This window comes from Capra hircus, chromosome 3 (genome assembly GCF_001704415.2).
Source record: "Capra hircus breed San Clemente chromosome 3, ASM170441v1, whole genome shotgun sequence".
NCBI classification, from domain to species: domain Eukaryota; kingdom Metazoa; phylum Chordata; class Mammalia; order Artiodactyla; family Bovidae; genus Capra; species Capra hircus.
This window is the reverse complement of record NC_030810.1, coordinates 14,741,822-14,768,979: the sequence shown is the minus strand read 5'-3', so window position 1 is coordinate 14,768,979 and position 27,158 is coordinate 14,741,822. Positions and strand designations below refer to the sequence as shown.

Genomic DNA, 27,158 nt, shown 5'->3' with positions numbered 1-27,158 from the left:
ATACTAAGTGAGTTTGGTATTAATTTTATTCTATTTTCTGTATAACTTTAAGTACATAAAGGTTTATTTCCACAGGCCTCAGGAAATGGGTAGAAATCACAGGACAATCTCTCTTCCCACCAAAAAAAGTTGCATATTTTGGTAAAGTGTTTGTCCTAGAGGAAAAACTGAAAGTTGCATTAGCAAGGCTGTGCAAGATTTTTACACAAGACCTAAAAACAGCCTGCAGTGGAGATTTTAGTCCTTTGTTCAGGTGCCCAGACAGAAGCCCAAAGTTGTGAGCATGACTGCCACGAAGCAGTGAAGGTGGATGACGGGCACCTAGAATGGAAGGGGAAAGGGAAGCCACATTTCTGGGAATGGTGCGGTCTTCCTTTATTTTCTCTCTTTTTAAGTCATCTCTGTAGGAAGGTGCTGGGCAGGGGCCCGAGAGAGAGGGTCCAAGACTCCTTTAGCTGGCCTGGGTGCAGGGCACCACCACAGCAGCTAACACAGGACAACCTACGGTCAGGTTTGGGCAGGTGCGGGATGGAATGCAGAAGAAAAGGAATGCTTGTAGGAAATCATTTTGCTAGGAATGCTAGATGGCCAAGCTTCAGCCTTTGGTCCCGTGCAACCCTTGCCTCACTTGTCAATAGTGAAAATTAGTTTAAGTTAGAAGAACTAACTAGGATCAGCTGCTGTTACCTTCACACTCATTGTTAGAAAAAGGTTAACTTGTGTGAACATTCTGACCTGTTAATTCCTGGGACTGCTATAGTCTTCCCAAAAGACTATTTGTTGGTCAAATAACCCCAAAGGCTGAAAGCTAAAACACACCTGTCCTGGTCTGCAGTTGCTTAAGAATGGACTGGCGGTGTGGTTGAGCTGATATGAAAGAGCTGCACCTTCCTGCGGAAGATCAACTGACCTGCTATTCCACCCCAAATCTCAGCCTGAGGTATATTTCAGTGAAGGCAGGTAGCTGTGCTTCTCAAAGCAGAGAAGCAGTTTAAGAGCAGAAAGGTAGAGGAAATCTAAAAAAGAACCATCTTGATACAGATTTATCCCATGGTGTGAGGGAGAGGCAAGGAACCCAGTGGCACTTCGCTTATCCAGCAATTTCTGTCACTGTGGTGACCAACTTCTGCCCATTCCATAGGGTCTTGAACTGCTCAGGGACTGGGAACTCATTCTGCAAATAGAGAAATAACAAGTTTAAACCTGAGCTAGGCAACATGGAGTTAATTAAATCTTAACACTTTTCTCCCAATGCCTGTTTGCACTAAACTGTGAGAGCAAGTAGGATGTAATGAGAGAAATGTAATCCTCTTGTGAAAGCCTGGCTATGGGGGCTATGGAACTGGCAGCAGCACATCTCAGAGACCACCTCCCCCACCACTGCCACAGTGAAGGAGCCGTGCAGTGCAGGAATGAGAGCAGGGCCTCCATAGCTAGGCAGATGGAGGTTGGAGTCTATTTCCTACTGACCAGTAACCCTGGACAGCTGTTAACCCTGTGAGGTACAGATGGGAATGTGAATGGCTCAGCAGCGTGCTCTGACTCAACCCCAGTCCTTTCTGCTACCCTGAGCATCTGCTCAACCTAAGAAAGCCAGAAACCATTCTCCTTAGGGGGTCTACTTTGTGGGACCATCTCAGGCTTCCATGCGCTCGAGGTGTGCACAGCTGGGTTGGACCCACTTGGTGCAGAATGTCCATCAACTAGCTTTCTCCAACACTAGCCTTTAGGCCCTTCTGTTTTCACATCACACTACTAAAGGGATCAAGAAACTTACGAAGTCACCGCCTTCTGTAGGAATGAGGACATTCATCTCAGAAGATTTGGCACTGACTATCTCACAGTCCAGGGAGTTCTTGCTCAGGTAAACGTGGCAGCCATCTGTTTTGTTGATGGAAATGGTTGGCACTTTACCCATTACCTGCAGAGGAAACCAAGAGCACTGAGTTCTGGCCTCTGGAAGAACAGTTAACTGTAGGAAAAGCTTTCCCTGTTTCACGGGAGCACAGGAACAACTCACAGGTGTACAACAGATACTGGATACTAGGGGTGGGTGGGGATGGTGCTGCAAACAGCTCACAATAAGGGCCAACTCCTTTCCTGCCACATCCAGGGCAGCTCAGCTTACAGACCCCAGAGAGTCAGATTTCTACCACAGCAACATCTGTGGGTCGGCGGTGTCTCTTTCAATTAATCCCTGAGACCAAAGGAAGGAGCCAAGGTATCGAGTTACCTGAACTTTGACATCCTTACTATTGATTATCTCCACAATGCCTACCACGTCATCAAACACCAGACCAAGTTTCTTACAGTTATCTAGGAGAAGAAAGGGAGCAGGTTAATAGTATAACTTTAAAGGAAAGCACTTTATTAAGAATCTCGAGAAATAGGGGAGGGGGGTGCCAGCCTTCTTGAGCTCTAGGACAGAGCCTGCCTTGGCCAAGAAGAACTCACCTACTGTAATGGAGTTAATTTTGCCCTTGATTTGCAATGTCGAGTTCACACACTTGAATATGTAAGCCACCTGTTTCAGCTCTGTATCCTCTATCACCAGGTTGGAAACATTCTCCTGATTTTCCTGTTAAAGAGATCCCCTTTTAGGAACCTCATCACTAAGCACACCCCAAAAACCAGACTATGCCAAACTTTCTTTCTTATAATCAAAAGCCTGCACTTGTTTGGCTGTGCCCGTTTAGTCTCTGCCCCCACTTCTTGTTCCCCAACTCTGGGTATTTTTAACTCACCACTCTCCACTTCTTGCCCTCCAGTTCAAGTAGAGCTGGCTCCTTCTTTGTGACTGGTTTGGGGGGATCTGGTTTAGATGCAGAGAAGGGTTTGGGGCCACTTCGTATCAGACCACTCTGAGCCTTCAAGGCAGGGTTCTTGTGAGTCTTCATGTCATCGGATACGTGTTTCAGGGCTGTAAGAACAACAGCTGCTTTGTTCCTGTCCTTCATACCAGGGCTTTGAGCTGAAGCAATAACCAACTTCTGCTATCAGAAGTTACACTGATCCTTAACCAAAAATTCAAAGCCAAAACCCAGAGCCCCTGAGATGTTCTCTCTCATACCGCTGGAGAAGCACTTTTATAATTCTCTTCTACCTCCAGGTTAAATTATAAAATTCCACTAAAAAATAAGTAAAATGCAGAATATGTATATATGGGGGAGATGGGGATAAAAACACAAGAAAAAGATCTAGAAAGACACTAAGTATATACTCACAAAATACATACATAGTTTTTAAAGCAATAGAGGAAGAAAAAGTACTATGTGATAATAAAAAAAATTTGGTAAAAGGAAAAATAACCTCATTCACAGCTAACTTACCACCCACCCCCAATCAGTGCTGGCACTTGAAACTTCCCTTCCGATAATTTTTCTATTCATAGTTGTTTTTTATTTAGATGTAAGCATAGACACTTAGACCCAAAAAATTTGGTTTAACCAATTAACAGTAAAATTTTTCTCGTTAGCCTACAGTTTCTAAAAATATCTTTATTTTTTTAAGGGAAAAAAAATTCCATAATCACCCTCAATAGGCTGACACATGCCTTGCTTATGAACAGAGCCCAATCTACATAAGCAACGCTAGCTTTTTAGCATCACCACTCCATGTGGTTAGTTTTTTTTCTTTAAACACTGCATGGTTCATGGCAGAAAAAAGACTTAACAGTTGCATAATATTCCATCATGAGGAACATACCACAGTTAACCATTTCTCTTAAAGTTGGATATATAGATTGTTATACCATTCTTAGCTACTATAAATAATAATGCCTAAAACTTGTCCTTTGAATATTTTTATAGGTAGATTCCTAGGAGAGTGTTGTATAATTTAGACTTCAACCTACTGTATATGAGAGTGTCTACCTTTTCTATGCCAACATTCGGCCATTCTTATGCAAGTTTTCCATTATGACTAATATACATCCTCGGAGGAAGTTAACCACCCCCTTCCATGATGACTTCCCAGAGACCATGTGGTAATATGGAAAAAGCTCTAGGGAAAACCACTGGCACCATGCCTTGGCACAATACAGTAAGTACTCTATATGTGCCCCTTAAATCACTTTCCAATGGGAAGAGAGATTCCCACAACTATAATGACCCATTTTCAATTTCCATTTAAGCCAGCTCTGCTGTCCCTTTAGGCAACCTGAAAGAATGTAACACCCCAAATGAATCTCCCATAAACAAACCATGATTCTGGTTTACAGACTGCCAGGTTGCTAGCTGGTAAGTTCTTGCCAAAACAAGTTGTTTACTGACTCCTCTTGCCAAAGCGTTCACTTACCATGTGTGATGCTCTCCCCCTGATTAATCTGCGCAAACAGTGCTGAGCGTGAAGCAGAGTCATCTGAACCTGAACTGGTGGGGACTGGGGGTGGAGGTGGGCCTGGCGGGGGAGGAGGAGGACCAGATCCAGCAGAGGGTCCAGATGGCAAGCCACTCAGTTCTTTTGCCACAGGCCCCTGGAACAGTAAGTGCAGGGAACACTGTCAACTTTTCTTCCCCTCGGTACCTGCCCCAACAGGACCTTACATGTGTCCAAGATACATGGGATTTTCACTGTAGTCCTTGAGGCAATGATTAATGCTCCCGACCCACACCCAACTCAGCTCCATTTTTCCAGCTCTAAACCTAGAGTTCTAAAAATCTTAGTGTATCAGCAATACCTCAGACTTACAAAATCCAAGTTTGATTTTACCATCCCCTGCCTGCTCCCCTTCCTGTACAACCACCCCATTTCTATTTTAGCGAAAGGTATCACCGTCCAAGCTTGGCTGTTAATCATCTTCTCATTAACTCATTCTGTTCTCTTGGTTGGACCTCCCTAAGTCTGTTTGTATCAGCCTTTTGCACCATGAGTACTTACATAGTCTGAGCATAAGCCCTTGCCCCCAATCTATATACTAAGACTCTTTTAAAGACAAATCTGATCATTACCATTATTTTGCTCAAATACCTATTATAGTTTCTTATCATCAATTAAAAAAAATATTTATTTGGCTGTGCCAGGTCTTTGTTGTGGCACGTTGGGATCTAGTTCCCTGACCAGGGATTGAACGCAGATCCCCTGCATTAGGAGCGCAGAGTCTTAGCCACTGAACCACCAAGGAAGTCCCCTTACCACTTGTTACAAAGACTAAACGTCTCAACTACTTCCTTTTCAGCCTCTCCTCCTAAAAATTTGACTCTCTCTTCTTACTGAAGGCAGATGACCAACCTCTACATTTATTCTGCATTTACTTTAAGCTTCGCTGTTACCTATCTCTCCCACTTCCATCCTATACCTGACAAGTCTCAGATGAGAATATGACTCCTGCAAGTACAGTCTCTCCCAGTTGAGAATCACTTTCTCATACTCTGTAGTGTGCACCTGCGTAATAGCACTTGGCTTGGTGATTGGTACTGGGGTTTCGTATCTCTATATTTAAGCTTCCTGAGGGTTGGGATGTTATTTATTCATCTATCTCCCCTCCAGCCCAAGCATGTCCCTGACTCACGTTTACCGACACTGAATAGAACTGAGTATTCTTTCCCTTACCTTTGCTTTCTTTACTCATTTACCCCTTTTCCTTCTCTCCTACTTCCTGGAGGAATGACAGGAGGGGATGAGAACTCACCGTTCTGCTCCAGGCTAGTCCGGTGGTATGGAACTCCTTAATGTAAGCCTGCAACTCTGTCCATATACTCAAGTAAGCTTTGACCCAGTCCACGTGCTTTTTATCCCTGGGAAAATTAAACAACAACTCACTGCAGGCAGTCAAGGTACATTACAACAATGATTCCAGATCCTTCCTATCTATAAGCTCACATTTTCTTGCCTGTGATGCTCCTTAGGCTCTGCTCAAAGGCAGCTTTTCTATCATAACTGAGCTTCTCTTTTCTTTTTTAAACCTATTCTCTTACCCTAATTAGACCAAAGTCCATACCGACAGGAACTCTGTATCTCTACCTCTTATAGCAATATGCCTTAAACTTTTTAAAGTAACAAACTGTTTTTTCAAAGCATAAGACTTTAGGCATAATCTTATATAAAAAACTAAAAAGAGCATATATTCTGTGCCTGAAGCCATGGTCAAGAGGGCTCTCAAGCATCACTCTGGATCTTCAGGACTCCAAGAAACTCAACTGCCTTGTAACACAATGCCTTAGGTCAAAAATATGCCTTCCTCCAGAAAATTAAAAATAAAACACTTCCCTTTAGGAGGAAAGATGATGCTGTAAAAGTGCTGCACTCAATATGCCAGCAAATTTGGAAAACTCAGCAGTGGCCACAGGACTGGAAAAGGTCCGCTTTCATTCCAATCCCAAAGAAAGGCAATGCCAAAGAATGCTCAAACTACCGCACAATTGCACTCATCTCACACGCTAGTAAAGTAATGCTCAAAATTCTCCAAGCCAGGCTTCAGCAATACGTGAACAGTGAACTCCCTGATGTTCAAGCTGGTTTTAGATAAGGCAGAGGAACCAGAGATCAAATTGCCAACATCTGCTGGATCATGGAAAAAGCAAGAGAGTTCCAGAAAAACATCTATTTCTGCTTTATTGACTATGCCAAAGCCTTTGAATGTGTGATCACAATAAACTGTGGAAAATTATGAAAGAGATCGGAATATCAGACCATCTGACCTGCCTCTTGAGAAACCTATATGCAGGTCAGAAAGCAACAGTTAGAACTGGACATGGAACAACAGACTGGTTCCAAATAGGAAAAGGAGTACATCAAGGCTGTATATTGTCAGCCTGCTTATTTAACTTATAGGCAGAGTACATCATGAGAAACACTGGGCTGGAAGAAGCACAAGCTGGAATCAAGATCATCGGCAGAAATATCAATAACCTCAGATATACAGATGACACCACCCTTATGGCAGAAAATGAAGAGGAACTAAAGAGCCTCTTGAAAGTGAAAGTGAAAGAGGAGAGTGAAAAAGTTGGCTTAAAGCTCAACATTCAGAAAACGAAGATCATGGCATCTGGTCCCATCACTTCATGGTAAATACATGGGGAAACAGTGTCAGACTTTATTTTTTGGGGCTCCAGAATCACTGCAGATGGTGATTGCAGCCATGAAATTATAAGACGCTTACTCCTTGGAAGGAAAGTTATGACCAACCTAGATAGCATATTCAAAGGCAGAGACATTACTTTGTCAACAAAGGTCCATCTAGTCAAGGCTATGGTTTTTCCAGTAGTCATGTATGGATGTCAGAGTTGGACTGTGAAGAAAGCTGAGCGCCGAAGAATTGATGCTTTTGAACTGTGGTGTTGAAGACTCTTGTGAGTCCCTTGGACTGCAAGGAGATCCAACCAGTCCATTCTCAAGGAGATTAGTCCTCGGTGTTCTCTGGAAGGAATGATGCTAAAGCTGAAACTCCAGTACTTTGGCCACCTCATGTGAAGAGTTGACTCATTGGAAAAGACTCTGATGCTGGGAGGGATTGGGAGCAGGAGGAGAAGGGGACGACAGAGGATGAGATGGCTGGATAGCATCACCAACTCGATGGACATGAGTTTGAGTACACTCCGGGAGTTGGTGATGGACAGGCCTGGCATGCTGCGATTCATGGGGTCACAAAGAGTCGGACACGACTGAGCGACTGAGTTGCATCAGTATTAAATTACACAAGTAGCACTGCGTTGTAGTTCAAGTCTCCTCTCTTACGTATTATTAGCTGGAAGACTTTATGATTACCGAGTGCCAAAGAATTGATGCTTTTGAACTGTGGTGTTGGAGAAGACTCTTGAGAGTCCCTTGGACTGCAAGATCAACCCAGTCCATCCTAAAGGAGATCAGTCCTGAGTAGTCAATGGAAGGTCTGATGATGAGGCTCCAATACTCCATCCACCTGATTGAAAGAACTGACTCACTGGAAAAGACCTTGACACTGGGAAAGATTGAAGGCAGAAGGGGACGACAGATGATGAGATGGTTGGATGGCACGACTGACCCAATGGAGATGAGTTTGAGTAAGCTCTGGGAGTTGGTGATGGACAGGGAGGCCTGGCATGCTACAGACCATGGGGTTGCAAAGAGTCGGACATGACTGAGCGACTAAACTGAACTGAGCATAAAACCCAATTTCCTCAGCTGTAAATTGTGGAGTACAATAGTGGGATATAATCAAAACATTGTGATGCTTAATTCCAGATTACTGGAAGGATCAAGGAACTGCCTGGTGTTCTGGGAGATATTTCAGACCCACATGAAGGCTCATTCCTTCAGAGTAGTCACTCAACATATGCTGACTACTGAGAATGAACAGAGGGAAGAAAAGAAGGGTTTGGAGAGTTACGTAGCCAAGTAACAGGTGTCTGTAGTCACTCCAGCTCAAAACCAGTGATGGGAGAAGTTCACACTGGTGGACACATGTGGTCGGACATAGAATAACTCCCCTTATCCAATACCTGCAGTGGTCAGGCAGCCTTCCTCTCACTTCACCTGACTATAAGAATAGTCAGGGTCACTTTATAGTAAATCTTGTAACTTTTGCCATTGAGCCGGTTAGAAGTTTTCAACAAAGGAACAAAATCTTATCCACACAGGCAAAAAAAAGGGGGGGGGGGCATTAGTTCATTTTCATATTCAGCAAAAGCTCCTAAACCTGTAAGGGCAAGGATGAGAAAACTCAAAAGCCCTCTACAAACCCTGGAGAAAAAGCAGAAGAGGAAGAAGAAACACTTCCTGCTTGCAAATGCAGCTTCTATGAGTCAACATCTATCACACTTTTCAAAAAGCAGCCCTGAGAGAAGAGAACACAGCAGCCACAGCCAGCCTTAACTTAACCCAAAGTCCTACTCTAGCAAGTCAAGTAACCAGCTGGGTTTGTTCTTGACCCCTTGAGGACAAGCTGGACTTACACATCTTTGTACTCCTTGAGGACTCGATTTGTATAAAACATGGCAGCATCATTCATTTCCTTCACATAGGGACCAGGCTTGGGGGCCTAGAAAAAGAAAAAGCTGTCAGTGACTCAGGGCCTTTCCAGTCACATTTCCTGGCCTCTGTCCCTTCCCTTCCATAGAAGCTGCGCAGCTCACCACAGCCACCCAACCCAGGGCCTGGATACTTTCGCTGACAGCTGACAGGTGATTGAACAACTTGCTGCCTCGGTTCTTCTCCCGGAAGGTCACCACTTCTTGGATCTGCTCGGAGATGGGTGCCAACAAGTCAGAAAGCTTGTTCTAGAAAAAAAGAGGCAAGAAAAGACAGAGGTTAGAGTCCTTTTATGTTTTATGTTGCTCAACTCTGATCTTGTAAAGCAAGAATTCTTCATGAACTACAACAAGCATGCAAATAAACTCTGTAATTATCTCCAAAGATTCATATGGCTACACTACTACTCAACACCTCCTCAGAGTTCCAACTCCTCAGGCAGGATTTTGTGGTTCTTTATGATCATGACCCATATCCCAGCTGTACCACAAAATTCTACCATTTCTGTCATTTGTCTTTTCTGTCCCAATAACAGGAGCTACTAGCTCCTTTCTGGGCCCTCACTCATGATGGACTCCTCTCTTTCCGTCTATCCACACGATCCTCTGCTTCATGAGGAACAGCCCTCCAACCCCAGCCACACTGGCCTCCTACAGCATCTCTCATCAGCAGAGCCAATTCTGACCTTACCACGCAACATTTATTAATGGATCCATGTGAACATGTTTTTCTTTCTCATTAATTCTTCAAACACAAGGGCTTTGTTTTAGCCGTATTTTATAATCTGCACAGCCCTCAACACAGTGCTAGCCATATAGCAGCTGCTGAGAAGAGATCTGCTGAATCAAATGCAATTAGAGGACTTGGCATTTGAGCAGGAAGCTTAGCATAATGGACAAATCTTGTGTTTCTGTGTTTTCATCCTTCCCACAAAGCTTGGTTTCCTGAACATCTCGATTCTCAGATCTCAGTATGAGAACAGTCTAAAGCAGGAGTTGGTAAACTTTCTGTAAAGAGCCAGACCGTAAATATTTCAATCTTTGCAGGCCATACGGGCTCTGTTGCTATTTCTTAACTCTGCTGTTGTAGTGCATAGAGCAACAACAGACAATACTTAAAAGAATGGACATAGCTGTGTTTCAAAAAAAACTTCACTTAAAATAGGTGGTGGGCCAGATTTGGCCTGCAGACTACAGTCTGCCAATCCTTGATCTAAAGTAAGGGAAATACAATAATATCTCAGCTGCCTGAATTGTTGTGAAAAGTGTGGGGTTGGAAAAAAAGGTTTAGACAAAATGCTTTAACCTTTTGTCTTTTAATTTTTAAGATTAAAAATTAGAATCTAACATATTTAACATTACTTCTTCTACTTTTACATTGTTTAGGCATGTTGAGGGTTCACAGGTTTTAATACAGCATTAGCATGAAAACTTATTTTATTACCCCTCTACCTAGGAGAGCCAAATGCAAAAAAGAAGAAACAAAACAAAACTAAAATGTGTGGCTCTAAGAAAAATCTAAATTTTCTCTAATTTATTTTCCTACTTTGGCAGCATAAAATATTGAGGTAGGAATAAAGTTAGAGAGAGATGTCCAACCACTTAGGGTGAGGGGAGAAGCAATTCTTTTACGATCTCCCCAGCAGTCTTACTAATAAAAGCACATCCCCAGTGGAGCAAGAAAATCACTTTCTAGGGCCTAATCAACTTAGGAGACAATATGATGAATCTGGGCTAAGCCAAGAGGCTAGAAAAGACTGTCAGATGGCACATTCCCATAGTGGGGCTTAAAATCGGACTCTCCTGGGACTTGGTGCCTGGTAGGTCTATCTTAACATGTTGTGATAGCTCAGCAGAAAGCCCTCAAGCTGTCCTGCACATCAAACCATAACAAAACCAACCAGTAGTGAACTTACGCCTGCTGGCTGCTGGCACTGAGAGGCTGTAACCAAGAGAGCTCGCTCTAACTTCAGACCTGTGTGGACCATCTCCGCCTGAAAACAAGAGGACAGGAAAAGAATCAGCTATCAGCGACACTTCACAACTGGACGAGTCCTGATAAGAATAGCCTAAAACCTCCACGTTCATGTATTCTGGCAGCAACCCAGGCACTTCATGTTGATTTCTTTAAGTAATCCAGATTTCAGGGACTGATAGCAGAATTACATATACCATTGCTCCTGATGGAACCAATCAGGGTTGTATATCCAGAGCTGGAAATGAAGATACTTAGGGCTTTCAAAGAAGTCAAGTTTGCAGCTGCACATGTGGTATGAAGGGCACTGAAAAATCTCTCCTACCTCTCATCACCAAAAAAAAATTGTTTTGAAAAACCAGAGGTAGGAGTAAAAGCAAAAGCCTAAGCTTATGCCTCAAATTCTTAAGGTATTTACTCCATAAGGTTAAAGCTATTTTCAAGTATTGGACTATGACCTATCACAGATAATTAGTCAACTTTGTGACACATAATGAGTACTTAAGTGAAGTATAGTAGAACAATGAGTGCAATAATTTCAGTTAGAAATTATATATTTTTTAAGGTGCAATACAGGTTGCATAAACACTATTTTGTGAAACATCTATCTTAACTGGTCTTCCCAGGTGGCGCTAGTGGTAAAGAACCTGCCTGCCAATGAAGGAGACGTAAGAGACACGGTTTCGATCCCTGGGTCAGGAAGATCTCTGGATGAGGGCATGGGCAACCCACTGCAGTATCCTTGCCTGGAGAATTCCATGGACAGAGGAGCCTGGCAGGCTACAGTCCATAGGGTCGCAAAGAGTCAGACACGACTAAAGAGACTTAGCACACATGCATATTGGTTACAAATATGTATTTCTTACTGAGGGCCATGGACAAATGAATTTTAAGAAGCATGAAGCTATAAGCACTACCACATATAAAACTTCAAAGTCAAGTCATATTTTTTTTTCTGGGTTTGTATTTTTTAAATGTAGAACTGATACGTTTTAAACTTTTCAAACGTTATCTACTGTATAAAGTAAAAATGCAAGCCCCATACTCCTAAGTCCCAGTCCCACTCTCTAGAGTTAATACCACTGCCAACAGATGGTATGTAAGAGGCTTCAAACAGATCTTCCAAAGATCAGGCAAACAGTTTTACTGAAGGGTCAGGCTGATCCTAAACATGGTTACTGCTTACAAAGGATCACTGAAAGACCAGCAGGAAGGTTCCGGGTCCCAAAGAGAAAGACAGAGTGGGAGTGGTGGTGACACGTGGGTAGCAGCAGGAAGGGAGGCGGGTGGAGAGCACCTGTCATTGCCTACTTCATATTCTTACTGTGGGCTAAGTGTGAAAATAACTCACATTAGCATAGCTTTAGCATAACTATCAAGCACAGCTTCATAAATGCTAAGTCATGATGATGAGTCCTTTGAATAAGCCACCCCAGGGTTGGTTATATAACATGGTGGGGTAGCATATTCTCACTACCAAGATGAGCAAAGCAAGCTATCTATATAAAAGAAGCCTATCAGAGCATGTGATAAAAGCAGAGGTCCTGGAAAAAAATGTGGAAAACTGTTTCAGTGCATAGACTGAGTTCCTCAGTGCAGGTAGAAGCAGCCAGGAGCCTCTCAAGGGGCTCTTAAACCAAGGATGACTAGGATTTGAAGAAAGCCACCAGTCCTTAAAAGACGGAAAAAGGGCCAAACCTCCTTACATGTTTCTGCACATCTCCCCCAATCTCTTTACTGATCTTGAGGTACTCTGCCACAGGACCGGCCAGCAGTGAGTCAAACGCTTGCACATATGGAGTTGTTCCTGCTAAAGACAGACACACCACCAAGAATGGTCACACACGAGAAATAGAGTTTGTTAAAGGCACTTCCAAAGCGGAGAGGCAAGGTAACACAGTAAACAGAAGGCTTGGGGTATAAGTCAGGAGCTTGGCTCCAAAATCACCATTAACTTCTTATGTGATCCTAGCTAAGTCCCCTTTCCTAACTAAGCTTGATTTTTTTAATCAACAGAATGAAAATAAACAAAATTACCCCCCATCAAAGTTCCTTTTAGCCTAACATTCTATAATTCAACTGGTACATGTGCAAAATGGTCAATCTGCCAATAATTTGGAGAGAGGAAATTTTAATATCACTTGTCATTTGACTTATACTACAGTCATTTTGCTAAAGAAAGAACAGGAAATAGCATACAAGCAGGAAGTTCTCATGTTAAAATAACTTTACCACAGGCCTCCCAGCATAGAAGTCACTTCCTCCCTTATCTTACAGGTGATGAACTTTCTAGATTAAATGTTTCAGCAAGTTAGCTCCAAAGAAGAGAATATACCAAGACAGAAAAATTGCAGGCCAAGACACCAAGTTTCACTCAAAGCATTCTACTGGCATGCATACTGCTTACCTTTTGCAGCACTGTCTCCATACCCACAATGTGTGTCAGAGGCATGGGAGACTGCCTCCAGGCGGCCCACCACTCTCTCCAATCTTTCTACCAGATTTCGCATGTCAGCCATAATGTACCACCTGCTGAAATAGACCAAATGTTATTTGTTGCTTTAATATGACACAGAACCTAGGGAGGAAAAAGAAAAAAGAATGCCCTGGAGATGAAGAAGATGCCAATTCTGAGGAACAGAATCATTTTACAGTAAAATAAGATGGAAGATAGTCTAGCATATTTGCAGAAGCATAGAGACCTCATTAAGCAAAAGAACTACCCAGGAAACAGCGTTAACTGAAAAGCAAATACTTACTCTTCCAAATACTTACTGAATATTTACTATGATATCATCAACTAAGTATTTGTGTAAGAATTTAGAATTTACAAGGAAAAATCACATATGTTTTCTCAGTTTATTAAGCCTCTCAACAACTACTTATGAATGGAAAGATAATTACTACATTCTTAAAGATAGGAAACAATTTCAGTGAAGTTAAATGACTTGCCTATAGTCACAAAATTAGTTAGTTGGGAAGCCAGTACTCAAATCAAGTCTTCTGGCTCTAAGTTCAGTGTTTTTTCCTACATCCTGCTGCCTGCATGCAGAATGCCCAAGGCCAAGATGAACAGGATATTTATCGTACCCACAATAACTTATAGTCTAACAGAGAACTATACACTGTGCACTAAAACTATTAAAAACAAACAGAAAAAAATTTAAGGTGACATAAGTTGCAGGCAAAATAACACAGGATTTCAGAGAAGAGAAGAATATATCAACTGGAAGCGTCAGATAAGGCTATCAAGGAGAAGCTGCCAACTGAGCCAGGCTTCAGAGGAGGAGGGGCAGGATCTAGCCATGCAGTAGGGAAGGAAAACAAGACATATCCAGAAGGGCTTGTTATAGATCTTTTCACAAATACCAACTTATTGAACTAGCCTCATTCAATGTCTAATATCCTAAAGAAAGGAAGCTCCTCTCTCCTCAAAAGAGAAGGGACCTTTTCTGGTTTGTTTCCTAAACAAGTTTATCCTCTACCATCTAGACCACTACCTGGTAGGTAGAAAGTGTTCAATAAATATTTATGAAGTCAATGAACCTGAAGTATAGAATCTCAGAACTCCAGAGGAACAAGGGTTCTGAAAGTTGCCCACAAACACATATAAGTAAGTGTTAACGTTACCAATATACATCAATATAAAGTGGCTGAGACTGTAAGTGATCTTGTAAAAATCAGTCAAGTGAAATTTGAGCCAAAGACTTGGAGAGATTTCATTTCAAAGCATTAATCTGGTCAGGTAACTGAAGATGAATGAACTCAACTCCCTTGAAGCCACCTAAGATGACGACAGAATCACAATTTCCTCAAAGATGACGACATGACAGAATACCTCAATTTAACACATTGTCTTCCCTGTGGAGGAGAGAAGCAACTCACGAGATAAACTAAGATCATCCCTGCCCACTCTTTTCTGTGTACAGGCTCTGATCTCTCAGAGGAGTATTGTACCCCAATACTCACTGCAGCACTACTTACAACAGCCAGGACATGGACGCAACCTATGTGTCCATCAATAGAGGAATGGATAAAGAAAATATAACATACACACAATGAAATATTACTCAGCCATAAAAAGGAACAAAACAGTGCCATATGAAGAGACACGGACAGACCTAGAGACTGTAATAGAGTGAAGTCAGAAAAACAAGCATCATGCAGTATCATTTATATGTGGAATCTAGAAAAATCATACAGAAGAACTTATCTGCAAAGCAGAAATAGAGATACAGATGTAGAGAATAAACTTATGGATACCAGGGGTGGGGAGGAAGGGGGATGGGATGAATTTCGAGATTGGGATTCACATACATACACTACTATATATAAAATACATAGGCTGTATGTTGTTAACCTGCTTCTTATATGCAAAGTACATCATGAGAAATGCTGGACTGGATGAAGCACAAGTTGGAATCAAGATTGCCAGAAGAAATATCAATAACCTCAGATATGCAGATGACACCACCCTTATGACAGAAAGTGAAGAAGAACTAAAGAGCCTCTTGATGAAAGTGAAAGAGGAGAGTGAAAAAGCTGGCTTGAAACTCAACATTGAGAAAGCCAAGATCATGGGATCTAGTCCCATCATTTCACGGCAAATAGACGGGGAAACAATGGCAACAGTGACAGACTTTATTTTGGGGGGCTCCAAAATCACCGCAGACAATGACTGCAGCTATGAAATTAAAAGACGCCTGCTCTAGGTTATGACCAACCTAGACAGCATATTAAAAAGCAGAGACATTACTTTGTCAACAAAGGTCTGTCTAGCCAAAGCTTTGGTTTTTCCAGTAATCATGTATGGATGTGAGAGTTGGACTATAAAGAAAGCCGAGCACTGAAGAATTGATGTTTTTGAACTGTGGTGTTGGAGGAGACTCTTGTGAGTCCCTTGGACTGCAAGGAGATCCAACCAGTCCATCCTAAAGCAAATCAGTCCTAAATATTCATTGGAAGAACTGACGCTGAAGCTGAAACTCCAGTACTTTGGCCACCTGATTCGAAGAACTGACTCATTTGAAAAGACTCTGATGCTGGGAATGATTGAAGGCAGGAGGAGAAGGGGACGATAGAAGATGAGATGGTTGGATGGCATCACTGACTCAATGGACATGAGTTTGAGCAAGCGCTGGGAGCTGGTGATGGACAGGGAAGCCCTGTGTACTGCAGTCCACGGGGTCGCAAAGAGTCGGACACAACTGAGCTGATGTATAAACTGATGTATAAAATAGATAACTGATGAGAACCTACTGTGTAGCACAGGGAACTCTACTCAGTGCTCTGTGGTGACCTAAATGGGAAGGAAATCTAAAAAGAGGGGATATATGTATACATATAACTGATTCACTCTGCTGTACAGCAGAAACTAATACAACATTGTAAAGTAGCCATACTTCAATTAAAAAAAAAAAAGACAGTAACCTGGAAACTGTTAAGCAGTACAGTATAGTGGTTAAGAGCATTATTCTTTAGAGAAGTCAGATAGGTTGGGAGTCTCTGTGTCTGAGTGTTACCAAACTTTTTGAACCTCAGCTTCCTTATTTGTAAAACAGGAAGAACAGCATAAAATCCAAAGGGCTGTAGAAAGAATACGTGAGGAAATACACGTGGAATTGCTTGACTGGCTCAGTCCTGAAACACGGCTAGGATTCCATAAACATTAACTAAATTGTCTTCTTACTAATCTCAAGTCATCAAAATCCATAGGCTCTATTTTGTGTATCATAAATAGATGCCCCTTGTCTTCATCCTGATTTATAAGAATTCAGCCATCATGACTTTGCCTAGATTACTGCAATAACCTCTTCACTAGTCCTCTAATTTCAGTAACACACCCTCTTATCCATTCTTCTCCTTATTACCACAGTGACTCAGAGTATCGTCCAAACAAGGGTTTCCACAATCTGGCCCTGTTTTATTTCCCACCACTCCACCAGTTTTATCTCCTGCCACACCTTTACTCAACATTCCACAGCAACCCAAACTACTGGCATGTTCCAGAAAGAGTTCTGCTTTCTCTCACTTTAAAGACTTTTCAATGCTATCCACTCTGCTTGGTTGCTTTCCCATCCCAACCTGTTCCTTATCTCATAACTCCTACTGCCTTTTTCAAATTCAGCTATGCTTTCACCTCCTCTAGGAGGTTTCTTCCAGTTTGGTATGCTTTCCAGTACTTTGGCCACCTCATGCGAAGAGTTGACTCATTGGAAAAGACTCTGATGCTGGGAGGGATTGGGGGCAGGAAGAGAAGGGGATGACAGAGGATGAGATGGCTGGATGGCATCACTGACTCGAGGGACGCGAGTCTGAGTGAACTCCGGGAGATGGTGATGGACAGGGAGGCCTGGCGTGCTGCGATTCACGGGGTTGCAAAGAGTCGGACACGACTGAGCGACTGAACTGAACTGATGCTTTCCCGTGTCAATCTGCCCCTAGAATTCTTACCATCCATTAAATCTCAGCCAAGATATCAATCTCACCAAGAAGCATTTCCAGTATGTCTCCCACAATATTTCATTATGTACTTATTTCTACCATACATTTCACACACAGCTTTAAAATCATTTAATAGTCAACAGGCAATTAGTCACCCTACAGAAGAGACCATGTCTTGCCTTTGTAATTCCAGTACTATAACTGTGGTAGGCACTATAAACACAATAGGTTAATATAGGCCCTTGAAAAAAATGATAATAATAAGGGCCTTTACCCTCTCTCCCCTCAACACAAGTCTGGCTGTCTCCTCTCTGTGTCAAGTCTGAGGAGAAGTGTGGGGTGTTTCTCCCCCTTTCTTAAAAAAAAATTTCCCCCTAATTGTAGGATCTAACAAACACTGTCTTTCAAATAAACACGGCCTTCTTGGGCACAAAGTACACTGATATGGAGATTGTCAAACCAAATACCTTAAGGCAGATAACCTTATTAGATATAATATCAATTAAAAACAAAATTCCCTGACTTCCCTGACAGTCCAGTGGTTAGGATTCCACAATCCCAATGCAAGGGGCACAAGTTCAATCCTCGGTCAGGGAACTAAGATCCCACACGCCCCAAGGTGTAGCCAACAAAACAAACAAAAAATTTATAAAGAAAAAAACAAAACAAAACTCCCTTATAGTTGTGCTTTACATCATCAAACTACTGCTTCTTTTGTCTAGTAATTCTATGATGTATGTTACAAAGATACTGATCCCCATCTTTAGAGGAAAGAAACTGACAGAAGTTAAAGTGAGGAGAACACAAATTCTCAGGCTCTTCCCACCACTCCACATGGCTTTTACGCGCTTAAGGGACTAACGGGTTCATCACAGCATCCAACCCCCGCTGTGGCTTCAAGGTCTCTTTATGGTATCCTGAGTCACATTATTAGCAGCCTTCAATTTCTCTGCTCTCAATTTCCTCCATGGAGGCCAATATTTTTTTTCACCTTCAGTAGAGATGACACATATTTGGAAGGTAAATATTTACAATAAGATTTTTCCCAATACAGAATTGCCAAAGCAGAGAACTATAGCTGTGCCTAATCTTGTTCCCTGCCATTTTTGGTTGCCAGTAGCCAAGAACTGTATGTAAGTGTCTATAAATGAATATACAGATTCCCAACTATTAAAGCGTTCATCATAAAAGCCTCAGAAGGCAAGGCAGTCTTAATTACTCAAGTCTTAATAAAACTAGGATTCTCGAGGCCAAGGTTTGAGTCCCAACTCTGTCACGTATTGGCTGCGTAACTTCAGGACAGTCATTTAATGGACCATCACCTAGCACACCTGGGGCTTCCCAGGCGGCGCCAGTGGTAAAGAACAAGCCTGCCTATGCAGGAGACCCAAGAGATACGCATTCAACCCCTGGGTTGAAAAATGGAAACCCACTCCAGTATCCTTGCCTGGAGAATCCCATGGACAGAGGAACCTGGCAGGCTTCAGTCCGTATGGTCACACAGAGTCAGACACGACTGAAGTGACTTAGCATGCGTGCACCTAGCACACAGAGATGTAAGGATCAAAGGAATTGGTTTTATAGATGAGTAGCTCAGCTGGTAGTAAAGAATCCGCCTGCAATGTAGGAAATCCCAGTTCGATTCGTAGGTGGGGAAGATCCCCTGGAGAAGTGAAAGGCTATCCACTTCAGTATTTATGGGATTCCCTGGTGGCTCAAACTGTAAAGAACCCACCTGCAATGCAGGAGACCTGGGTTTGATCCCTGAGTTAGGAAGACCCCCGGGGGGAGGGCATGGCAACCCCCTCCAGTATTCTTGCCTGGAGAATCCCCATGGACAGAGGAGCAAGGCGGGTTACAGTCGCAAGGAGTCAGACACAACTGAGCAACCAAGCACAGTCTCTTTGGGAGCCTTACAATGCGGTTCAAATGTGAAACGTCCTCACTGCCTACCACGTGCTGGAACACAGGCTCCAGAAACATGGGAGATTTCTTCATTCTCCCTGCCTCTGCTCCCCTAACGGCCTCCCCCAACTAATGTCCAGCATCTAGAAAACCTGGCACATAGATGCTCATACCAGGAAAGTGTGCAGCACTGTCATGGCTACTGAAGAAATGGCAGACCCACGGTCTCTGCCATCTAGAAGCTTTCATTCTTATTGAGAAGGACAACACAAATGCCAATGGAATAAATACTGAAGACTATATTTTTTAAAGTTCTGTTAAGAGATTAACTAATTTCATTTGGATTGGGAAAAGTTAAAGTATCAGCCAATACACTGGAGCTTTTTCTTTGTAAGATGTTGTATGGTCCTAAATTACAGAGTATAAATGACTATATGCTTGGAGTTCAGAAGAAATCAATGAGGACTAGAGTTAGTCTCAGGGGTTTCAGGAGAGAATTGGGGCAGAAAAAGTAAAAGAAAAAAGAGAAGACATTCTAGAGCAATGAAAAGCAAATAGAGACCAAGGAGGCTCAGTACAGAGCGTGAGCAGACAGTCTACACAGTACTACGGGGATACGCAAGGCGGGCTCGGTTATGGAGGCACTAAGAGCCAGGCAGCATTTGAATTTTGTGCTGTGATAAATGTGAAGCCTTTCAAGGATGTTGAATGAAGGAGTAATATGATGAAAGCAAAATTTTTATAAGTACTGAAAGAATCGGTTTTGGGGGGAAAGAAGGACGATATCAGGATTTAGGTTAGGTTGAAAGCTGTTCAACTAGCTGTAAAATAAAAGCGCTACTGCAAAAAACATTTTTGATATTGCAAAGGAAAAAAAAATCACTTTTAGGCCACTAAGTGACCAGCACCTGAATTAACAGTAAAATAGTTTTTCTGCTCTGAGGGAGTCTAGCAGGAGTGACAAAGCTATCTTTCACTGAATCACTGGCTTTCAGGATCGGGAAGGAGTCTAGAAAGCATAATCAGAGTCTAGAAAGCATAAGCAAGAACAAATCTTTCAACATCCTCAGCAATTAGTCAGGTAGCCTCTGTTCAAACGTCCTCAGTGTAGAGAACTCAAGACTTCTGGAGGCAGCCTACTCCATTCGCACAGCTCAAAGTATTTAAAAGTTCTTCCTTATATGGAGGCAAAACCAGTCTCCCTGCAACTTCCACCCACTGATCTTGGTTCTGCCTGCTGAGGTCACACGAAACAAGTGAGCATTAAACACAGAACAAGTATTAACTGTCTGGTACTGTTGAGTATAGTAGCATTCAGAGAAGGAAGTCAAAGATGACTCCAGAGTGGCAAATCCAAGGGAGTAAGAGAATGATGATGCTATAGGCAAGAACACGTTTCTGGCATGTTCTAGCTAAGGCAAGAACATGAGGTCAATCTTGGATACACAGTTTGAACAGAAGATGAAGTTTCCAAGTAGGAATATCCAATAAATAGTTAGAAATAAGCTTGGGGAAGGATCAAGGCTGGAGATCAATGTTTACAAGTCATCAGCAAGGAAACATCATTAAGTAATGAGAATGCATAGGCTTTTGGAGGGATATTATGCGGAACAAAAAGAAATGAGGAGCTTGATTCTCCAGCAACTTCTTTTGTGGTTTTAAACTAAGTGAAACCAGAAATGGTCAGTGACTCCTGCCAAAGCTGCTCCATATTCTCCTCATTCTAACAATTCAAACAACCCAATTCCTTCTACCTGTCATTCAGAAGTAAATGGAACCAGGTTACTCCTGCAGTTCTTGCCTCTTTTCACTAGGCAATTAAGGCAGTGGAATGAATTTCTACTTACAAAAAGCTGCTATGGTCAAAATGTTTTCTGCTTTGTCTGGTAGTTGTTCCTGTAGGTCATACCCTTCAGTAGAATTGAAAATAAAGCAACTATACAAGTCATCCTGTATATTATTGTAGCCCAGCCGATCTGCTTCAAAATGCTTCTGCTGGCCTTTACTTTGGAATTCTGTTCCCAGGATGTTATCCTAAGGAAGTAATACTAACGTGGGAAAAGTGATAGGCATGAAGATGTTCACTGCAGTGTTAGCTTAGACTTCTAATTACAGGGAAATAGCCACATGCACTGCGGAAAAAGACTTGAAAAGAACACAAAATTTACAATATTTGCCAAGTTAGAGTGATGGATTTTTGCACAATTTCCCCTTCTGTTTTCCAAGCTTAAAAAGAAAACCAAAACACAGTTATATAATTTCTTTTAAACAAAAGACAACAAAGCAGTTCCACTTGGATATCTTTTCTAAGCTACACTAAACCATAAGGCATTAGTTTAGTTCTATTCCTAACAATGTAGAAATTCTCATCACAAGGCTCTAACATGTTACAGAGCAAAACCTACACATGCTAACAGGTTACTTACAAGTTGGCTTGTAACTCAGAAACCAAAGAACAGACAGCACTTTGCCCCAGTAAAGATGCTATCTAAATCTAACCCAAATCAGGAGCCACTGTTCTTCCCCAAGCATTTGGTTTCTCTGATGAAACCAATGACATTTAGTGCCCAAGTCACTGCCACCCCAGAAAGAAAGGTCTGTCTTCTAGGGAGGGAAAGAATTCTGCCTAATATCAGCACTTGTCACCCATTCCCTCAATAAACATGTCCTCTTATCTAAAGCTCCAGGAGTGAGTCAAGTTAGTAACTGCACAAGCTGAAGTCAGATTTAAGAACTAGCTGTTTCAAAGCTTTGGGGCAAAGAGATAACTTTGTGTGGTCATGGGTTACCTTCTCTCTTATATTCAATGAACATTCATTCATTTTATGAAGACTAACAGCATAAAAGCATTCAGTAGGCATCTTTTACATTATATAAGGAAAAACCACATTGGTTGATTTCAATTGGTAGTTGCTTTAAACAGAACAACATTTCCCATTCTCATGCATAAAGATAGATTCAAGGATGTCATTTGTCCCTAGCCATGATTCAGCTACAGCTACAGATATGAAAAGATCTGTGACTGTACCTCTATAATTAACTTAAGTACAGGAATTTTACTGACCCCTGGAGGGAAAAAGACAACAACAACAACAAAGCTCACTCTTTCCACTAAATATTTCAACTATGTTTTGCAGGGGAATGGAAAAATGTGACACAACAGGTCTGGTAATACAAGGCGAACAAAGCTGCACTGTAGCTGAGGAGTACTTTTAGAGCTTTGATAGTTTTTATTATGTTTACGTGATGGTATATCAAGAACAAATAGTTTCATGGTGAATGCTAGAGCTGCATAAACTTTACGGTCATGAAACTACAGTCGACCCTTGAACTACTTGGAGGTATGAGCACAGGCCCTCAGTGCAGCAGGAACTCCACAAATAACTTTACAGCCAGCCCTCCATATCCATCGGTGTAAGTGAACTCTTGAAAATCCATGTTGTACGAGGGTCAACTATATAACAATTTTATCAGTCAAAATAAATGTTGAGTAACATCATAAACTGCGTGTAATTTAAACTAAATGATAGGGACTTTCCTGGTGGATAAGAATCAAGAAGATAATACACAGGATAAGAATCCACCTGCCAATACAGGGGACACTGGCTCCATCCGTGGTCCAGAAGATTCCACATGCCTCAAAGCAACTAAGGCCATTCAACACAACTACTGAGTCTGAGATCTAGAGCCCACAACCACTGAGTCTGAGTACTGCAACTGCTGAAGCCCATGCACGTAGAGTCCATGCTCCGCAACAAGAGAAGCCACTTCAATGAGAAGCCCATGGACTGCAACCAAGGGTAACCCCCAGTCGACGCAACTAGAGAAAGCCTGTGCGCAGCAATGAAGATCCAGCACAACCAAAAATAAACAAATAAAATGAGAATCCCTGTTTGCCAAAGAAAGCTGCCTAAGTGCAGGCAAAGAAAACAGGAAATTTATATACCTCCAATATAGGAGAAATATAAATCGGCTGACTTTTGCTGTCAACTAATACAAATCTCATTTCTAGTGAGTGCCTAAACAATGGCTTTCTTCATTAAGATCACATTCTCTGAGAGGAAGAAACCACAAAACAGCCACTCCTTCAAAGCCCACCCAGAAATTCCTTGAATAAATAATTCTTGACGCTTCAATGAAACCCATGATCCATTTCTTGCAAAGTACCCTGCGCTTATCATGTGCCATACACTGTGTTAATCACGGCAATGGAGCCTGCTCTCGGAGAACTGAATTGAAGATAAGACACCACACAATCAGAGCTGAGATATTTTCTCATACACTATTCTCCATCCAGGAGACATCTGGCAATATCTGAAGACATTTTTGGTTATCACAGATAAAGGAATGCCCCTAGCATCTTATAGGTAGAGGCCAGGGATACTGCTGAAATCCTACAATGCACAGCACAACCCTGCAAAATGAAGAATTATTTGGCCCAAAATGTGAATTATGCTGAGGTTGAGAAACTCTGTTCTAATGTAATCATGAGCAAAAGGTAAGTGCAAAAGGTACAAATAAAATGCTAATAGTTTGGAACTCTCTAAATCAGAATGTCAATCTGTACCACCCAATGAAAACTAAATTAAGGGTCTGACTCTGGAGAATTCTGTAAATTGGACAAAAGAGTATAGACTTGATTTTCTGGGAAAATGAAGCCAGTGAAGGGGTAACAAGATGAAAACGGTTCTTTTCAAAAAAGCAGTCTGGTTTGGTTGAAAAGCTTAAGTATCGTTATGAAAGCCAGCTTAATAGAAAATGAAGAAACTGATGAGGGTAAGGCAAAGAAATAATCAGTAGGACTGCCTAAGATATGGCTTGAGGAGCCTCAGATTTCAAATCTCAGGATTAAATTTCAAACCAGAAGGTTCAACTTCCAATGACACTGCATTTGCTTAAGTAAAATGCATCTTTGATTCACCACGCCTCACAGAAAACTGAAAGAAGGAAGTCACTTTTTAAAGGCTCAGTTCCTAGTTGAAAAATAACTGCAACTAAACAAAGGTATGTATAAGGAAGAAAAGGGATTGAAAAAAAGGCTTCAATCCTTCAGGCTGGAAACATTTTACAAACTAAACAGCTAACCTCTACAAATCAAAAATACACACACTGAAGCTTAGCAATACTACCACTTTTGATTTGTATGACAGGTTGTACCTGACAAAGTACTTTCACTACTACCATTTTATTTAAACTCCTCCAAAACATCTGACTGATGAAGTATTTCTGGGGAAGGGGGAAGAAAATTCAACTGAAATTTCTTTATACTGAATAGCAGTAACTCAAACAATAAGCAAAATGGCAACCATAGAATAAATCCAAATGCATTCAAACAAGGCATCAAAAGCCCCTGACAACCTGGCAGCACCTACCTTTTCTTTCTGGTCTTATCTTCCCCTACAAACCCGAGGCCCCAGTACTTCACTGAATAATATAAACCCCCTGCCTCCACATCTTTGTTTGTGCTGTTTCTTCTAGCCAGGATACCTTATTAGACATTTTTGCCTAGATGTACTGCAAACACCTCAAACTAAATACGTCCAAAATTTATTTTCTTTCCATGTCACCTCTCCAATTAACCTTCTTCATAGAGTACCTATCTTGGTAAATAGTACTGCCACTTCCCTAAACCAGAAAATCAGACAATTGTCCTAGGTTCTTTCTATTTTTTCATTTCCATAAATAATCAGCCTCCAAATCTATGGATTCCATCTTTTTCATATTGCTCAAATTTGATCCCTCCTCTTCTTTCCATTCTCACTGTCTTAGTTCAAGCCATTGTTCAACCTTCCGAACACCCGTCTACTTCCCCACTAAAGTCCTTCCCCTCCCCCCAACAGACAAATTATTAATAAAACATCAATCTGACCATATCATTTTCCTACGTAACAGCGCTCAAAGCCTCCCCATAGCTTTCAGGGTAAGCTCCAAATTCTTTAGCAGGGTTTACAAGGGCCTTCATATTTGATCCCACCACTGCCCACTTCCTCCACTTCTCTGAGCTTTACTGGAATTCCAGTCATGGTCTTTCAACATCCAGTCTCCATTTCTTGCATTGGACTCTCTGGCTGGAAATTCCTTTTTCAGATTCACCATATGGCTAAATAAATCCTCCAAGACTTACTCTCCCACTTCCCCCCAAAACCTGGCTCAGGTAGTCTTCGTCTCAGAACCCTGCGCTCACACAGGGCACCTCAACACTGTAAGCTACCCACGATTTACTTGTCTGCTTCCTCCTCCACTCCAAGAAAACTACTGTATTCTTCTTGGTCACCAGGGCCAAGTGCCTCATTTCATATGTGCCTCACACATATTCAATAAATGACTAGTGAATGGTTAATGTGTTGGGCTCCCCATCCCCGTTTTTCACTTGAACAGGGATCCCTATAAAGAGCTTCAGCTGACACAGTTCTGATACTAACCTCTGCTTTAAGTTTCTCATCCTGTCTTCATCGAGCTCTTCGTTGTTTAACACTCATCTTAAACCCTGCTTCTGCAGAAGTGATTTTCCTGAGCCCCTTGTTACATACTGCCATAGTACCCTGTTCTTTCCTAACATGCATCACATTTATAATATTTGTTAAATTCCCTGTGACCAATGTCAGATCCATGAAGGCAGGGTCTACCTTATTTTGTTTCTGCAACCCCTGGATATGGCAGAGTCCCTAACAAAGAATAAACATAATTTGTTACACTGAACTTAATCTTGTGAGGTGAGCAGAGATTTTCACTTAAAAGATGAGTAAAAATGAGGCTCAAACAATAAAGCACCTATGGCTACCGAGGCTTTGCAGTGGAGCCAGACCAAACCTGAGCCAACAGATTTTATGACCGGAAGTATGAGACACCTTCAATAAAGTTAACTTGGGTTTTCAAGATAAGAACTACAGACTAAGAGAAAGGGGAGGCTCTCAGATTGCAAACACAAAGACCTGCTCCACTCTTAAAAAACAAACAAAAAAAACCCCAGGCATTCCAAACATGCTGTATTTTTAAATAAAAGTTCCACGCAGCGGGTAGCCTTTAAACCTGCAACACCTACCGGAAGACCACCCCAAGGTACAGAAAGGTTCCTGGGAAATAAACGGGGGAAGGATCTGGGGCTGGTAAACTAAGGAACTGAGGTCTAGATTCCGATTGTTTCGCAGTAAGACCTGAGACAAGCCTCGTCTCTTCTGGAATCAGTTTACCCATCCAAGCAATGGGGGCGAGACCAGGAATAGTGAAGACTCTAAGGTCTCGGAGGCATCTTTCAGTCAGAGCTCCTTAGGAATCAGGCTTCTATTGACAATGATCTCCAGAACCGCTAGGTCCAGCGGAGGGAGGGCCTCCACAGGAGAGTCCGGCTCAGTTGGTCACCCCGGCCCCACCTCAAGAGACCGCGCCCAGGATCCGGGGTCGGCGTAAGGGCCCCACCGCGCCGGCCCCCTCAGGAGGGCTCACCGCACGCACCTAGGTCAGAAAGGCCATTAATAACGCCAAAGGCCAGTGGGCCGAGGAGTGGACCCCAGTCACTCCCCACCGTGCACACTCACCTCAGACTTCTGTCTCACCTCCGGACTGCGATCAGCCTCTCTCCACTTCCGGCAAGAACCGCCCAGCAACCTTCGCGCGACCCACTTCCGGGCCCTCACTGGGCGCGGCACCCCCACCGGAAATGAAGGGCCGGCTAAAACGCCAGCCCAGTGGAGGGACCCGGGAGGAAGTCGGGCCGCCCGGCTGGTGACTCCGCCCCTTATCCGCCACGCCCGGGAGAAAGAATTCCCCTCTAGCTTGGTAAAAGAGCCCCGCCCCCGAGGCGGGAGCGACGGGGGCGTGTCTAAGGCTAGGCCACGCCCTCCAACGATAGTAGACCAAGCTAAGCTCCGCCTGCCTCTGGGCGTGGATAC

At 42.5% G+C, this 27,158-nt stretch overlaps 1 protein-coding gene across 3 annotated transcripts; it reads right to left on the bottom strand.

Moving 5' to 3' along the window:
- CAP1 (adenylate cyclase associated protein 1) lies at positions 9-26,937 on the bottom strand. Of its 3 annotated transcripts, none has more exons than XM_005678646.3 (13): positions 26,805-26,937; positions 13,328-13,452; positions 12,627-12,730; positions 10,862-10,939; positions 9,051-9,194; positions 8,871-8,956; positions 5,630-5,735; positions 4,297-4,474; positions 2,745-2,920; positions 2,455-2,578; positions 2,234-2,316; positions 1,778-1,921; positions 9-1,174 (listed from the first exon to the last, which is right to left on the bottom strand). In XM_005678646.3, the coding sequence occupies exons 2-13, from the start codon at positions 13,437-13,439 to the stop codon at positions 1,091-1,093; spliced, it is 1,419 nt and encodes a 472-aa protein (XP_005678703.1). In that variant the 5' UTR covers positions 13,440-13,452; positions 26,805-26,937; the 3' UTR covers positions 9-1,090. The 3 variants fall into 3 exon arrangements, with proteins under 3 accessions (XP_005678703.1, XP_005678705.1, XP_005678704.1); XM_005678648.3 differs by having other exon boundaries at positions 12,627-12,727; XM_005678647.3 differs by having other exon boundaries at positions 13,328-13,449; positions 26,805-26,931.

Excerpts from the sequence above, each read along its gene's own strand:
- CAP1 (XM_005678646.3), bottom strand. The coding sequence starts at position 13,439 with ATGGCTGACATGCGAAATCTGGTAGAAAGATTGGAGAGAGTGGTGGGC. Across the intron at positions 2,921-4,296 it reads GGGGGAGAGCATCACACATG|CCCTGAAACACGTATCCGAT; the intron begins GTAAGTGAACGC and ends TTGTTCTTACAG. Across the intron at positions 1,175-1,777 it reads CTACAGAAGGCGGTGACTTC|AATGAGTTCCCAGTCCCTGA; the intron begins GTAAGTTTCTTG and ends CTCTATTTGCAG.